Below are 16999 nucleotides of genomic sequence, written 5' to 3' on the forward strand. Positions count from 1 at the left end.
GCTCATATTCTCAATTTGGTTGTACAAGATGGTTTGAAAGAAATTGATGTTGTTGTTCAAAAAATTCGTGAGAGCATTAAGTATGTAAGAGGCTCACAAGGGAGGAAAAAAAGTTTTTATGAATCTATTAAGCAAATGGATTTGGATGGTAAGAAAGGTTTAAGGCAAGATGTGCCTACTAGATGGAATTCAACTTTTTTAATGCCTCAAAGTGCTCTCTCTTATCGACGTGCTTTTCAACACCTAGAGTTAACTGATTACAATTTTAAGCACTGTCCTACTGGTGGTGAGTGGGAAAAGGCAGAAAAAATTAAAAAGTTTTTGGTTGTTTTTTATGATGCGACATTGGTCTTTTCTGGCACAAAATATCCCACAGCTAACTTATATTTTCCACAAGTTTCATTGTTTATTTTACCTTGAAGAAAGAAAGTGATAGTGAGGATGAGTACATGAGAAAAATGGCAGATCAAATGCTTGTGAAATTTGAGAAGTATTGGATAGAATTTAGTGTTGTGTTGGCCATAGCAGTGGTTTTGGACCCTAGGTATAAGCTGCCTTTTGTTGATTGGTGCTATCAGAAGCTTTATGGGTATGCTAGTTCACTCCAATATTTGAAGGTTCGTGAAAAATTATTTGCTTTGTTTGGGGAATATGTGAGTAATGCTTCTGCACCTTCAATATCTTCTGAAATGGCTGGTCAAGCTACTCAAGAAACTAAAGAACAATATGCTAATGAGGGATCTTTGTTTATGATGCAAGTATGTGTTTTTTTTTCTTGTTTATTTATTTATATTATGTTATTTATATTCTGCCTAAATTAATATCTATTATGTTGTTTTTGTATGTAGGAATTTGATTCTTTTCATAGTATGGATATGGGTAGGCAGGCACAAAAAACTCAATTGGAGCTCTACTTGGATGAACCAAGAGTAGATAGGAATTCAAAATTAGACATTCTTGCTTTTTGGAAAGGAAATGAATTTCGATATCCTGAACTTGCTGCTATGGCTCGTGATGTTTTGAGCATTCCTGTTTCTACCGTTGCTTCAGAATCCACTTTTAGTGTTGGGGGACGAGTCATTGATCAATTCAGGAGTGCACTTAAACCTGATGTTGTGGAGGCATTGGTTTGTAGTAGAGATTGGTTATATGCAGATATAGGTAATGTATTTTTTATTTACATGTTGGCTGAATAAGTTATAAGTTTTATGATGATTTTTTTAAAAGAAAATAATATATATATGTCAGATTTCATATATGTCAGATTTCCCATATTATGTCAACTTTAAATGGCAGAAACGTTGCTCTATGGACAGAATATAATAGTTTATAGATGTTATTTGGCGGACTTGGTAGACAGTAGACAATATCTATGATGTGTTATCCTATCATTGTTGTCCAACTTAGCTGTCAATATCTATGTAGGATCATGAAATTTCTTCTCCTTTTCTCTTTATGACATTGTGGTAGAAACTAAAACTTTACCTGTGAAATTAGTGTTTTATAGCTATTAATTTATAAAATACGAACTCTGAATTTTATGGAGCTTTTCTAAAAGTTTCAAATATCAGTATTTCCTTGTAAAGCTCTTTTTAGCTTTAAAAACTCACAAGTTAAGTTCTGCTTAATGCAGAGTTGATATGTATTATTTTTTAAAACTTAAATTTGTCTAGGTACAACTATATTTTTATCCACATTTATCCAAGTTCATTACTACTAATTACTACTATGTGAATTACTATTATTTACTTAATTGATTCAATTGCTTGATTACCCACAGTTTCTAAATTTCTTATTTATAATGCTTTGATAAGTTTTTAATGTTTCATTAAATTTTTTGATGTAGAACTTGCACAATCACAGTTGGAAGAGCTCACTGAAGATATAATGGACATGAATATCAATAAGGATGAGCACATGGAAGACACCTCTTCAATGAGACCCTCAACCTCTTCTAATCCAGTTTCCTAATCAATGATGTCTTTTACTTTTTGATGTGGCACTTGGATGGTTGGACTTGGATTTTTTTGCCATCATGGAAATATTGGTCTGCCATGTAATTATTTTGGTTTGTCTTTTAGTTTTTGAGATGGCACTTAGATGCCATGTAATAATCTTTGCTTTTTATTATGGAACATTGACATATTATTGAATTTGAATTTGATTGTATGGAGGTTGGAACCTTTTGGACTAGTAATTTTATTTTGAAGGAATGAAAGAAGTATTTGCTATTGTTATTATTTGAATTTTTATTACTTGATTTATGGTTGAATTATAAATTTAGATACATGGAAGTTGATAACAGGTTATTCGGGTTAAGTATAATTAAACAGGTTGTTCAGGTCATAATCAAACAGGTTATTAACAGGTTATTTGTGTCGATCTTAGCTTGACCTACTAATTAAACGGGTTAAACGTGTCGTGTCGAGTTACCCGTTTAATAAACAGGTCGTGTTAGGGTTGAGGAATCCTGACCCGATTACTAAACAGGCCGGGTTCGGGTTGACCCATATAACATAATACTCACACCTCAACCCGACACGAACCCGACACGCGAACACAAATTGCCACCCCTAGCCGCACGGCACTGCCTTTTCTCATTTGTTTATATCGGTAGAATCTTAAGGATTGTTGCAAACATCAACTAGAGGAACAGTAGCATTAACTTTGAACAAAGTAATGGAATTATATCAACATCAGTCATAAATACAAAAGAGAAATGGGAGAAAGAACATTCTATATTAATAGGCCGAGAATAATACAAAGGGAAGTCTTCGCAAAAGAACAAAATGTAAGACAACTCCCGTTTAAAAAAAAAATATATACAGTAATAAAAACCCTGGGAGCTAAGCCTCGGCAGGAGGATTCTCTTTTTGCTCTGGCTGAGAAGGGGGAACGTCCTTAGCTTGGGAATCTGCCCCAAGATCCTTAGCAGGATCCTTGGCCTTCGTGGAGGTTCGTTTGCCCTTGCCCTGGTCCTTGTTCTTCTCTATTACCGCATCCTCGGCCTGGACGGCTACTTGACCAGATCCCCCAGCAGTGTCAACTAGGGGGATAGCATCAGGAACAACCGTAGCTGACTCAGTTGCTTCATCAGGGATCTCTCGGATTTCAGGAGGAAAAAAGACCTTCTCAAGCAACCTCAAGGCCGAGTCTGCAGGGGCCCCTACAGCATTGAGAGAATGAGCTCACGAAATGCTGCAGTAATCCTTGCATACCTCTGGCAACTCCTCGGAAAGCCTGGCCTCGGTCTCCTCCGCCCCTAGCTGATAAGAAGCTTTCTTCTCAGCCTCGGCTGCTTCCCTGACTAGCTGAGCCTCCTCCTTGGCTTTCTGTAACGTGGCCTTGAGATCCAACACGGTTTGCTTTTCAGTGGCAAGGTTGGTCTCAGTCACGAACAGTTTTTGGCGTTGGTCCTCGGCTTGACTCTCAGCATTCTTCAAGCCAGCCGAGGCGCTCCGGCGGTTTTTCTCGGCTTCTTTGAGCTTCTCAGACAGCTTGAATTGCTCCTGCTTGAGAGACCCTAAAGACTTCTCCACTTCGGCATGAGAGAGAGCCTCAACTTCAGCCAACTTGCGGTTGTTGCGGCAATACTCCTCGGCAACGAACACTTGCTGAGTAATCTGCCCACAAAACAACAAAACGATATGTTAGAATGTGACAGGGTCTAATGATTTTATCAAAGGTAAGATGAATCACTTTACCATTGCAAGGTCCCTCTTGAGAGATAGGAAGAGCTCAAGCTGCGAAAATCACCTATAAGCCTCCATGTCCTTGGGAAGGAGCACGGGCTGCTTTAGGGCCTCAGCTATGTATCCTGCTCGGCCCTTATTGTACTCTCGGACCGAGGCGGTATAGGGAATGGCAACCCCATCTACCTCGAGTTTCGGGCTCCAAGTGCGTGGAGTAACACGCACTTCAGCCCGGTCCCCATCTTCCCGACTTTCTACGGATGAAGCCCTTTTATCCCTCTGCTCTCGGGTTGTTTTTTGCTGTTTACCCGGGCGAGGGCCCACCTGGCCTTCCTCAAGGGTGTCAACCAGCCTTTTCTTCTTCAAGTCCAGATTAACTCTTAGGCTGGGATCGGAAGGGAGTTGAGGAGCAACGGGGGGAATGGTGGTCTGGGACTTGGAGGGCGCCTTTGATGATTGACCTTTGCCTCGGGAGGCCATCAACTCTCGTAGGCTTTTTCCCTTGTTGGAAGCCATATTATCTACCTTATCGTCTGAGGAGTCGTCCGAGCAGGCTATAACAAGTGGCGCGCCGACCACTGAATTTCGGTCTTGCTCTCCCTCGGGATCTGAAAGCTCAATCGGAGGAGCTTTGGGAATATCCTCTTCAAAGTAGAACTCGTCTATCTCCTCCTCTAGAGAAAGACGAGATGATTCGGTTTCTCCTTCAGCTTGTGCGCTTCAAGATTGTCTGGTGGAGGCAGTTGCGCAACTGGTGGAGGATTTTGAATGCCGGGTAAAACGACTGGCCTGAGATCGTCTCGGGCTAAAAACTTGGGCTTGGATACGTCGATCCTAGCCAACCTCGGACTACCAGCTCTTATGGCTTGGCCAACGTCTTGGAAGGTGCGGGATAGGGGTTGGTAGCCCAAAATCAAATGAGCCATGCGTAGTTGTCCGTCCTCGTTAACGTAGACCTCTGACCTCAAAAGATAGTTCAATGCCGGAACATTTACGTGGCTCAGCCGAGGAGAAACGTGCGCGTTATCTGCAAAATAGCCGAGGAGGAGATTGTGGTTAGGTCATGAAATTTTTGATTTTTAAGCAAAAGAGAATGAAGCTAAAGGGCTAAACCCCCTCCCTAAAGGATTGGGCCTAGAGGCGCCGCACCTGGATTTCCTGCCCGAGTTGGACAGTGAAGACCATCGCTCCACTCTCCTGAGGTAATGAGGAAGTCATCCTTCATACCCTTATTGGATTTGGGGAGGCAGGAGATCAGCCTAACGACCTCGGATCGAGATTTAAGATAATACCCCGTCTTCTTGAGGTAGTGGCACTCGTACAGGTGAACTATATCGTGCCATGTGAGGCCTAGGCCCATCCGCTCGTTTAGGACATCTATGCTGCCTAAGATCCTGAACACGTTTAGAGCACACTGATACGGTGTTAACCTATGGTTAAACAAGTAGTCCCGAGTAATCCTACGCATGGGAAGTACCATTCCTCCTTCTATAAAGGCTATCATGGAATGACGACTTGACCCACGTCCCTATCAGTTAGCACTCCTTCCGGAGGACAGTATTGCAAACCCACCCCCTGTGGGATGCTATATTTTGTCCTAAAGGCCTCCATGGCAGCCGGAGTATCTACCAGATACTTGAATCTACCCATCTAGTCAAACCGTTTGGCCGAGAAGGAAGGTCAAGGTGAAAATCAAGGACCAAGATGAAAATTGAGGCTACAATGAGGAAGTAGAACTTACGGGTGTCCCTGCGACAATCTCTGAAGCACTTAGAAATCTCTTCAGGGAAGGACGCCTCGCAGAAATAGCTATAGAAATTCCAAGGTCGGGGGTGTTCGTGGATGCCTGGGCACTGGAGTTCTTTGGAGTTCTTTGAACTTCTTATATGCTAGTGAACGAAAAGAAAAACAAGTCTCCTTAAGGCTTTATATAGCAAGGGGGAAAAAGGGAATCGCTCCCGCTCAAGAACTCTGGGAAGAATGTCAGCCGTTAGATCTACGCCTCGCCGTTAGATAGGGGAGACATAAAGCCGCTTGGAGTAAATAGCCGTGCCTCATAAATTGTAGCGTGTCAAAAGTAACTGCCCCCACACGTGTGAACCAGGAACTAATTAATTTCATCCTTTGTAATGTCAAAACCCTGCTTTTCTCCTCGGAAGGAGTTCAAAAACCGAAGTTTTGAGGGGCTATTGTGGGGACCGGCCCAAAATAACAGGCTGGGCCCTGAGCCCGTCCGAGGACACCAGCCCATCTGAGGAGCCAGCGTGACTCAAGCAATCCGTATTCAGACACGTTGGGGAAAAGAAAACATGTCCGAGGAGTAATTTCTCCTCGGATATTGAAAATCCGGAGCAAAGGTAGATCCAAGCCACTACAGCCCATCTTCTAAATACGTAGAAAGGAAGGAAACCTGAAATATCTCAGCAAAGTCTACCACCACCACATTAAATGCATTACAACTGCTCTCCTAGTCGCATTAATGTGGAGAAGACCCCTGAACAGTGCTACCTTGGCTACTGCAACTCACAAAGAACTGAGAGAGGTGTCTGATGGGACATGTGCTCAAGTGGGGGTTTGGATGGTCAATAAGTGTAAAGCCCAGATGACTGGAAAGGGCCTATATAATATGTAGAGGTCCCCCAAGAGAGTGGGACAAGAAAAAAGAGAGGAGAATATGGTAGCATAAAGAGGAATCCTATCGCACTGATCTGTATCTATTAATCAAGTTTTAGCCCTATCATTTCTAGTGACTTTCGAGACTGTGGCATTTGTTCTTGTTCGTGTGTTCCCTTAACCCATGCAACAATCCGTTTAAACTTACTTAAACCGAGTTCTTTAGCCCATACTCTACAAGAATTCATTGTGTTGGGCTTTTTGGACCAAGGCTTGTAACAGCAAGAGTTTGGTTACTAAATTGTGCCCCTACAACCCTCAATTACCACATTCTAAAGCTACATACATTTGACTTGCTAATTCCGCTACACATAAAAAAGTTTTGGCTTTTGCTTGAATAGGGACCTTAGTATTCACTTTTTTTGAGAAGGCGATTAGGTTACATGTACTATAAGCCTCATTCCATGGGCGCATGTAGGAGCTATGCTTCATATATGATTCTGATATCAAGTTCAACATGACACAAAATGAGCATGAATGACAATAATTAGGAGAAAAAGTTTTCTCTTAAAAAATTAAAAACTCAGAGCTTGCCTTGAACTATATGGACAATGACAATGCCTCAAGAGTCAACGTTAAGTTATGTACATTTGATTTGCAAAGCTTATAGGGGGATTCAACTCGTTCATAAGACTTGATGGTCCTATAGCAGCATTTTTAAGATTTATAGTGACGTTTTGCAAGAGCCGTAATAGCACTCGTATTTTGTAGTCGATGTCTCAAGCATACACTGCACATTAAGGCAAGGCTGTCGCTAGGAACAATGTTCTAACCTACAATGTGGCAGGAAGATGAGAAAATGTAAAGATAAAAAATATTAATGAAAATGAAATTCCATATTGACACCATAAAAGTCATACAAATAAGAACATACCCAAACCTACGTATTTTTTTGTGAGCAAAGACTATTATATGGTCAAAGACACAATTATCAAATGGCATGCACCCACTATTATCCCCCGGCTCACAAATCAAACTTTAAAGTCTCTTCTCTCTCAAGCATGGCATTCACCAACTATTATATTATGCTATATGATTCTCATATGAAATATTTTCAGATTCATTCAATTCATTTGTGAATCTTCCAAACCAAAATTCACTCACGAATTAAGACAAATAAATAGCTTTCACTTAAAGCTTTCATTTGTTCCACTATATTTTCTACTATGATACCACTGTTTCTAGCAATACTTAGCTTCGTTAAAAGTTACACATAACTAAGTATATACTTTGAAGAGCACTATGGAAGACTAAAAAAAAACCTATTATAAAAGCTAGAAAGCTAATCAAATTTCTCTGATAATGTGTTGAATTTATAATTTTTTGAATTTTTTGGTGTTTCTTTTTGGATATGATCTTTTCAAAGATAAGTTACAACAAAAACTCATATGGAATGCTATATTTTAGCTATTGATGAATATTTACCGCTTTTGAGTGTCATCCCCCATATTAAGTAAATACTATCTCTTTAGATTTACCTATTGAGAAACTAAATATATTTTTAATTTTTAATTGATAAATCTCATCTACCTAACTGTATATATAAAAAACTTGTATTAAAGTCTAGTCATTGTTACTGGCTTTGTTCATTGTTAAGATGCAACCCAAAACAAAAAAGGCATTCGACAACAACAAAATTAATACTAATAAATAAAATCTCTAAATAACATTATAATGAAGTATGGTTTCCAAAATTCATATTTTTCAAATTCCTATAGTTGCTTATTTTAATCCTCATATGGGATTTAAAGTTCTTTTATACATTTAAATTTTTCATATTGTTAAATTCAATGGTTAGTTATGAAGCGAAGGATTTGTTAACTGTGAAAAAAAGATGTGAGAAAAGAAATTGACAATGTTTCATAAGTCAATAAATATGAGTAGAGAAGGGGTTGCAAGTTTACTTACAAATTTGTTTGTTGTGTGTTGGGCAAGGGAGTCAATCTCGTATTGGAAGCTATATTGGTTTGATTGGTGGAACGATATATTTCGGTATCGGTCAATACCGATGTACTGTTTCGGGTTTACCGTTATTTTTTATTTTTATAAATATATATGTGTTTGTGCGTGTGTATTATGATAAATATAAAAATTTACCATAAAACATTACCTCAATTCAGAACAAATTATTCATGGTTTTAAACCTTAGCATCAATTAAAAGAAAAAAAAAAAAAACACACACACACAATATAAAAAATAGAAAGCTTAATAATTCATTGCATACTAAGAAAACAAATAATACTAATAAGTTAATGCAAATAAGTTACTATTCTACTCTTACAAAAATTCAAAAATTACAAAACTAAAAAACAAAAAAAAAAAAAAAAAGCTTTTTTTTTTTTTTGACTACATTGGTTTTTTTTGGGGGGGGGGGGGGGGGGGGGGAGGTTTGGTGTGTTGTTGATAGTTCTTTTATGATGATAGTTCTTTGAGATTTATCTTTAGAGAAATATTTAAGAGAGAGAGAGGAGCTTGAGAGACTTGGTTTCTATATTAGGTGTTAATGTATCATTTATTTTGGCACACAAATTTAAAAAATTTAGATGAGATATATAGCTTAAAAGTAGGCTTCTAATTTGAAATCTAATTGAATTTTTTCTAAGTTTTGGCTTTAATTTTATATATATAGATATAGATTTATTATTTATTTAGCCAACCCTCAAATACCCGTTGAAAGTCTCAAAATGGGAGGTACGTACTCAATTTATTCCTTTTCTCCTATCACTCTTATATCTAATCTCTTTCTACAATATGACTATTTTGAGTATTTAGATTTAGGAAGATTTTTCTTCTCCAAAAAAAAAAAATAATAATAATTTAGGAGGATTTTTAGCTGTGAGCCAAAAGTATTTATGAACACGTACAGAGAGCTGAGACCCATACACTAGAAATCTAGAAGGCCTGACATCACTCGATCCTTTTTCCTATAACCACGTGATCAGAGACGTTGGCAAAATCTTTTCCTTCCCTCAATCTCTCTTTCAATTTCAACTACATAAATTAAATAATCTTTTTGTTGTAATATAATGGACTTTTAGCTAGCCTCCTTGTTAGACCAAACAATAACGACATTCAAACATCAGTGTGTTCGGTAATACAGTTCAGTCAATCATCTGCAACTACAAAACATCGCACTCTCATTTCTCTCCCACCATTCCATTACATCATACTGACTTTGAAACCTACCTTGAGGAAAATCATATTCATATATGGAAAAAGAAAAAATGGGTGCTGTTGGAATCTTTGCAATCTTTCTTTCAAGCTCTCTCTGTCTCTACTTTGTCTTGGCTCTAATCCGGCTCGTTAACAAACTATGGTGGAATCCTATTCGCATACAACATCAAATGCGTTCACAGGGAATCACAGGTCCTTCTTACAGATTCGTCTGTGGAAGCACCAAAGAAATTTTCAACATGAAAAATGAAGCCATGAGCAGGCCTATGGATTTATCAAATGACATAATGTCCAAAGTTCAGCCTCATGTTCACTCATGGATCAACAAATATGGTAACCAAAAAAAAAAAAAAAAAACCTCCAACCATGTAAATTTTACTAAATTTGATCAATTTTCATTTTCTTACATTCCCCCACTTCTCTTCGGTGCAGGAAAGAATTATCTTCAATGGTATGGCACTCAGCCTCAATTGGTCATTACAGAACCAGAGCTTATCAAAGAGATAATGAACAATAGAGACAAAGCTTATCCGAAGGAAGAGGTTGTAGGCTATCTGAAGAAGCTCTTCGGAGATGGGCTTTCGGCATCTGAAGGTGAAAAATGGGCAAAGATGAAGAAATTGGCCAATCATGCCTTCCATGCCGAGAGCCTGAAAGTAATCTCTTATTTGCTTTGAAAAACATGTTTAATTTATTACATTTAAGTTTACAACAATAATTTTATCAAAAAAGTTTACAACAATAACAACAACAAATTTGGTAGATGTGTTTGAGTATTATTGTTTAAAATAATGTGAAAAATGTGGTTTAAAAAGTGTTGTGAAAACACATATTTAAAGTAAGCAAAAAAATGTGTTTGATACTATATTTCTAATAACGTCTTTTCAAAAGTAAAAAAAATATAATTGTGCATTTGGTATGTGTGTGTGTGTGTTTTTTTTTTTAAAAGTGATGACATGTAGCCTAATCGATAAGACCTACAGTTTTAAAATATTTACAAAAATGCCATCGAACAATGTTATTTGAAAAATGAAAACTGGTAAGAGGACTTTTCTAAATTCAGTGTTTAAACACCCTAAAATGAGAAACGTAACTCAAACACTCCTACCAAACATGTTATTTTTTTGAGGCCCACAATTTTCAGTATTTAAACACTAAAAACTGTTATTTGAGTTACGTTACCAAACAGGCCTAGCGTTGATCCCAAAATTTTGAGTCAACTATAAATGCTCAACAGATTAGTAAGGGCCAATATATATTCTTTTCCTCTATTCTATTTTACTTAAAGTTAAATTTTTTGTTACTCCCTTAATTAAAATGTTTTTGTATTACTTCTATTAATGTGATTTTGGGTCTTTTTCTACCTTTTTTTGTTCCCTTAACTCAGATCAACTTATTCCTTTTTGCCGGTGTATTAGTCGCTCTCCTCTAAACATGACCGAATCATCTTAAGCGACCTCTCCATCTTTTCATCAATAGGGGCTATCCCTATCTTTAAGCAAATTTCCTCATTTTTAATATCATCTTTCTGTGTATTTTCACATATCAATCTTAACATTCTTATTTCAACTACACTCATTTTATGAATATGTTACTTCTTAAAAACCCGACACACCATAAAGCATAGCTAGTCGTATAACAGTCTTATAAAATTTTCTCTTTAGCTTAATAGGTATTCTACAATTGTACAACACTTCTTATGCACTTCTCCATTAAATCCATCTTTGATAGGCCAAGAATGTATTGACCTCTTGTGATGAATTAATCAATTAATTAGCCAAGTTAATTAATTAATCAGATTAACATGCAATACACGTGGTAGCACAAACAAATCACCAACTAAGTTAATATGCAGTGGAAAATAAAGTTGGCATGGTGATTTGTTTATGAATGGGGAAAACCTCCAAGGCAAAAACTCCACCGGGTGATTTTAAGGTTACCACTCCCGAGAATTCACTATTATCACAACAAGCGATTACAAGTAAAGGAATCTCAATACCTTATACCAACCTACAGTTGAACCCTTACCCCAATACTCAATTGAACTTGCTTTGTAGTAACAATCTCTCTTTTTCAATGCACGACTTCTAGTACGTGACTAACCAATTGATGCACGACTCCAAGTATGTGACTAATCACCAACTTAAGAAGGATGTTGGCTGCAAAATTCTTTAGCTCATCAACACGATGAAGATCACGAAACTCCTTTTTTACAAAACCCTACGGCATATAAACGTAGCAGCTTCTTGAAGAGAAAGATGAACTAGGGCAAATTGTCTCTGGTCACAATATGCTTGTGAAAAACCTTTGCATCAAGTTGCACTCACTTGCATCAATTGTGACGGTTTTTAAAATAATCCTTATATATGTTTAGGGTTGTGAAAAAAGAAAGCCCAAACATGTATACACGGATTGGATGGAAATTAGAATTGAAATTTTGATTTTCATAAATCTCGATAGATAGGGTATCTATCGAGTAACTGTCAAGCATCAGGCAAAAGCTGCTTTTTAAACCTCAATAGATGCTATCTGTCGAGCTAGCTATCAAGTTTTAAAATCTAGTACTTCTTTACTTGATTCTTGGACAAATTTGCATGGCTTTAACACTTGGACTTGAAATTTTGTTCCTTGAAGTATTAAACACATCCTAGATCTACCAAATTACAAGTAAAGTGCGTTTTGTCAAAGGATTAGCCAATTCTATATTGACATATGTTCCTAACATGATTCACATATGTCTTTTATCCTACGAAATTTCTCAGTGTTTATGAATTATTGATTCAAGATATCAAAAATTTTCGCTCTTTAGTATCTCTTGACCATCAAATCTTACTACCCCTTTGTTTTTGTTTCTGCTTTTACTAAACTTACACTCTATTTTCCTTATTTTAGTCGTACTGAACCATAAGCATTTAGATTCTAGGGTGTCTTGCCAAATTTCTAACTATGTATTAGTTACACTTCTAGTTTCATCCATTAAAAATACTAGTATTTAAACTGCGCAATGTGCAGAAAAATTTTACATATTTAAAATACAATCAACTCTTTAAAATTCATCCGAGTAATGTTGTACATCCATTCATTTGTCCTGCTTTTAATTACACTATTTATAAAATACATTGGGATACACTTAACTTTAATAAACTATTTCTACTGATTTTAACAATCACAAAAACTAAGGAGAGCATATTCAATAATAATATAAGGTAAAATTCCAATGTATATATAAAGAAACAATCTTTCAATTTTTATATGTAGAAATTCTCTAAGAAGCAAAATTTAAATATGGACAAACCGAAATCAAACCTTAATGGAAAAAACATCACCTTAAACTCTATAAGTTTGGTGGTCTAGATCTACATGACTTTGATATGGTAATTGATTGATAAGAGGTAACATAGCTGATAGTTCAAAGGAACTCCAATATATTTGTTAGTATTATAAGATCTTTTATAGCCTTAGCACTAACTGGCATAATCACTTACACTTGATAGGGAAATCCAAATTGGGATGTAGATGCCCATGATTGATGTTCGAATGTTAAATAGATAAAAAATGCATCGAACATAGTTAACAATGGCAATTTTTAATACACAAACAACATGTAAATTAAATCTCTGAAAACCATAAAAGAAAAAAATAACCTAAAACAAAATTGGAAAAGAAAAATAAATACATATTTTTCTCTTCCAAGTTATACTTTGCTCAATATTTTGTAGTCTTGAATTCTAAGAATGCAAATTTCCACTATGGAAGTTTCAAGTGTGTAATGGTCATAAGCACTATTGTGTCGAGCAAATTTTTATTAATAATTAAAAGCACATAATTCTAGTAATTCAAATAGTTCTATAGCAATTTTTTATAAATTGATGTCCAAAGTTGAAGCACATGCATGCTAGAGGAATTGCATCTAAAATTCCATCTTGAAAAAAATTCAAACACAATAAGTAGTTTGAATATTTTTCTGTTTTATCACTAGTGCAAAGAGATATGGATTTAATGTTAATCCTTGATGAAAACCTATAAGGATAGGAAACTTGGTTGTGATTCCTCCAGTTGTTATCACGCTAATAATTACATTTCTGTCATACATATCCTTAATCAACTTAATATACTTTAGAGGAACTAATTTCTTTCCAAAACCCACTTCATAACCTCTCTAGGGACCCTACCATATACTTTCTCTAAATCAATGGAAACAATGTAAAGATCTATATGGGCCTCTTTATATTTTACCATTAGATGTCTAAGTAAGAAAATAGCTTCCTTGGTAGATCATCTTAGCATGAAACCAAAATGATTATTCGATATTGTTGTTTCATGTCTTAACCTATGTTCAATCACTCTTTCCCACAGTTTTATAGTGTGGCTCATAAGTTTAATTCCATGGTAATTTGAATAGTTTTGAATATCCTCTTGTTTTTATAAATAGGTATTATATTTAACTATAACTAAACTCAATAACAAACTAGCTTATTAAATTATTCATAACTTAGTTTCAATTGTTAGAAGAGGTTCACTTTTGAATGCAGAATATGATTCCAGCAATGATCACAAGTGTGGAGGAAATGCTAGAACGGTGGAAACATCATGAAGGCAAAGAGATCGAAGTATTTGAAGAATTTAGACTATTTACATCAGAAGTAATTTCCAAGACCGCTTTTGGGAGTAGTTACTTAGAAGGGAGGAACATTTTTCAGATGTTGATGAAACTGTCCTCGATAACAGCCATTAATGGTTATAAACTCAGGTTTCCTGGCATCAGGTAAAGTCCTTGCAAACTTGGATTTCCTAGCATCAGATAAAGTCCTTTTAGTTGACATTAAGTATTTGTCTATTTTTACAGTAAAATTTATAAAACAAATGATGAAATTGAGGCGGAGGAGCTTGAAAAAGGTATATACTACTCTCTATTAGAGATAATTAAGAAAAGAGAAATGAAGGTAACAACTAGAGAGTTTGGCAGCAGTACTGGGGGTGATGATTTTCTTGAATTACTTTTAAAGGCTCATCATGATGCCAATGTTAGCCGAAGGATTACAGTACAAGATATGGTGGATGAGTGTAAGACATTTTACATTGCTGGACAAGAAACCACTACTGCTTTGCTTGCATGGACTATATTGCTTCTAGCAATCCACACTGATTGGCAAGAGAAAGCAAGAAAGGAGGTGCTCAATTTTTTTGGCCAACAAAATCCAAATCCAGATGGCATCACAAAACTGAAGATTGTAAGAACTTCTGAAAATCATATCAATTACTTATTCTATATCACTTTAACACCCTGAACACACTAAGTTTTTATATAGAACACTCACTCACTCAATGAAACACTTGCACATACACCTCAGTCTCTAGACACCTATACACTCACACTATTATCACTCATTCACTTGCTTCACACACATAGGCACCATCTCCCCCTTTTAATACTTGCTTCAAGTCGGTAAAGCCAGCGATTTCAAAGCTTCTAAATTCCTCTTTTATTGTTAGTAAATTTTTTCTTATCTAAACTTCCATAAGAATCAGTGGTGGTGATTTTTTACTTAGAACAGTTTGTAGAAGAATATAGAAATCTAGATGGTGTTTTTACCAAGTGCGGGCAATGATATGGGAGAGAAAAATTTCTAGAGAGGCACTAATAAGATTTACAACAATGCAAATATTAAATTCTAATTTTTTCGATATTCTTTCATATGCAGATGACCATGATCATCAATGAGACTCTGAGGTTATATACTCCTACACTTTCAATACTAAGAAAAGTTGAAAGGGAAGCTAGACTGGGGAAGCTCATTCTTCCAGCTAATCTATTATTGTACATCCCACCTCTTGCACTTCATCATGACCCTCAAATATGGGGAAAGGACGTGCATCTTTTCAAACCAGAGAGATTCTCAGAAGGTGTTGCCAAGGTTACTAACAACAACATAGCTGCTTTTTTTCCCTTTGGAATGGGACCTCGGACTTGTGTGGGCTTGAACTTTGCCACCACTGAAGCAAAGATTGCTCTTTCAATGATTCTACAACGCTATGCCTTCACCCTGTCCCCAATCTATGTCCACTCACCAATTCAGCATTTCACCCTTCGTCCACAACATGGAATTCAAGTGCTGCTACACTCACTGTGAAGACCGGCCAGAAATGGCAATAAAATGTGCACTTGGTGCATGAAACATCTTGGGATTTGTAGCCTTTTTTGGGTTGTTAGTTAGCTGGGGATTTGATGGCTTGGAAGAAATAAGAAAAATAAATGCAATCACGGTTTCGGTTCAAAAATAGGATGTGTGTAAATCTATGTGTACTAGTTGCAGCTCTACACGATATGTAAGAATAAATATCACTTTGTAATTGTGGTATGATGTGTAAATTGTTCTTTAAATTTTGTGGAAGATAATTTTTTTTCCCTAAAAATTTTTTAAAAAAAAATTATTTTTCATCTATCCATCTTTTCAAATTTTCATTTTAACATTTTGAGTGTGTTTAATTAATATTATTTCTTGTTTAACTAAAACTTGTTTAATAGGCCTTTATTAGGCTCCATGATTAAGATTACAAAAACCCACTTGTATAACAAACTTAATAAAATCGCATTAGATCAACAATTGAATCCACAATTCTCGATTGATCGAGGATGTACTAATATTCTAGAAACATCATTTTCTTCAACAGATCATTTTCTTCGTATTGAACTCACAAATACACATCAAAGACTCAACCTGTTTGTATTTTCATTTTAATTAATAATAGACTTCCACATGTCAAGCATGTAATTTAGAAACTATTGGAATGGCTTGAATTGTCAAAAGTTGATGACTTGACATTAGCCAACAAGCCATTAAATGTTTGCATGCATGCCCATGTCAGAAAGTATGAAAGTATGGCTTGATTTTCAACCAAGCCAAAGATTTGCAATCCAGCAAATGAGTGTGTGAAGAAATTCTACATCCTTGCATTAAATGTTGCATGGATTCTTGGCCACTATGTGACTTCTTTAACGATAGAAGTGTTGCATTATTTTCATGTGATCGAACTTGATGAGGATAAAATTAGGCAGACAAAGGTGACGGTACAGACTTGACAAAGCTGACGGTACAGACTTGACAAGGGTGATGAGATGTTTTGGCCGTCAGCATTACTTCAAGGCTGACGGGGACTTGAAGCAAGAGAACTCCACATAAAGCTGAACATCCTGAAGTTGACGGGATAAACATAGACCGACGGGATAACATAAACTGACGGCGTCAGTCTATGGAATGTTTGCTCTGCACGTTTACGTGTATAAATATATAACTTGCTCCCCACGTTTCATGAAACCTAAGGACTCCTATATGGAAAGAATCCCGTAAAATACGCCCAAGAAGACTCCCATAAGGAAAAGACTTCTACTCCAAGGAAAAGGGGGGTAGCCCTCGCTACTATAAAAACCCAAGCACCCTCACAAACCAAGGTACGCATA

General features: G+C 36.4%; 1 protein-coding gene across 1 annotated transcript; it reads left to right on the forward strand.

The window, feature by feature from the left end:
- Nucleotides 1-9458: 9458 nt before the first annotated feature.
- LOC126718870 (cytochrome P450 CYP749A22-like) lies at nucleotides 9459-15954 on the forward strand. Its single transcript, XM_050421232.1, has 5 exons — nucleotides 9459-9873; nucleotides 9973-10196; nucleotides 14073-14305; nucleotides 14387-14771; nucleotides 15243-15954. The coding sequence occupies exons 1-5, from the start codon at nucleotides 9576-9578 to the stop codon at nucleotides 15669-15671; spliced, it is 1569 nt and encodes a 522-aa protein (XP_050277189.1). The 5' UTR covers nucleotides 9459-9575; the 3' UTR covers nucleotides 15672-15954.
- Nucleotides 15955-16999: the final 1045 nt, after the last annotated feature.

This window comes from Quercus robur, chromosome 3 (assembly GCF_932294415.1).
Source record: "Quercus robur chromosome 3, dhQueRobu3.1, whole genome shotgun sequence".
NCBI classification, from domain to species: domain Eukaryota; kingdom Viridiplantae; phylum Streptophyta; class Magnoliopsida; order Fagales; family Fagaceae; genus Quercus; species Quercus robur.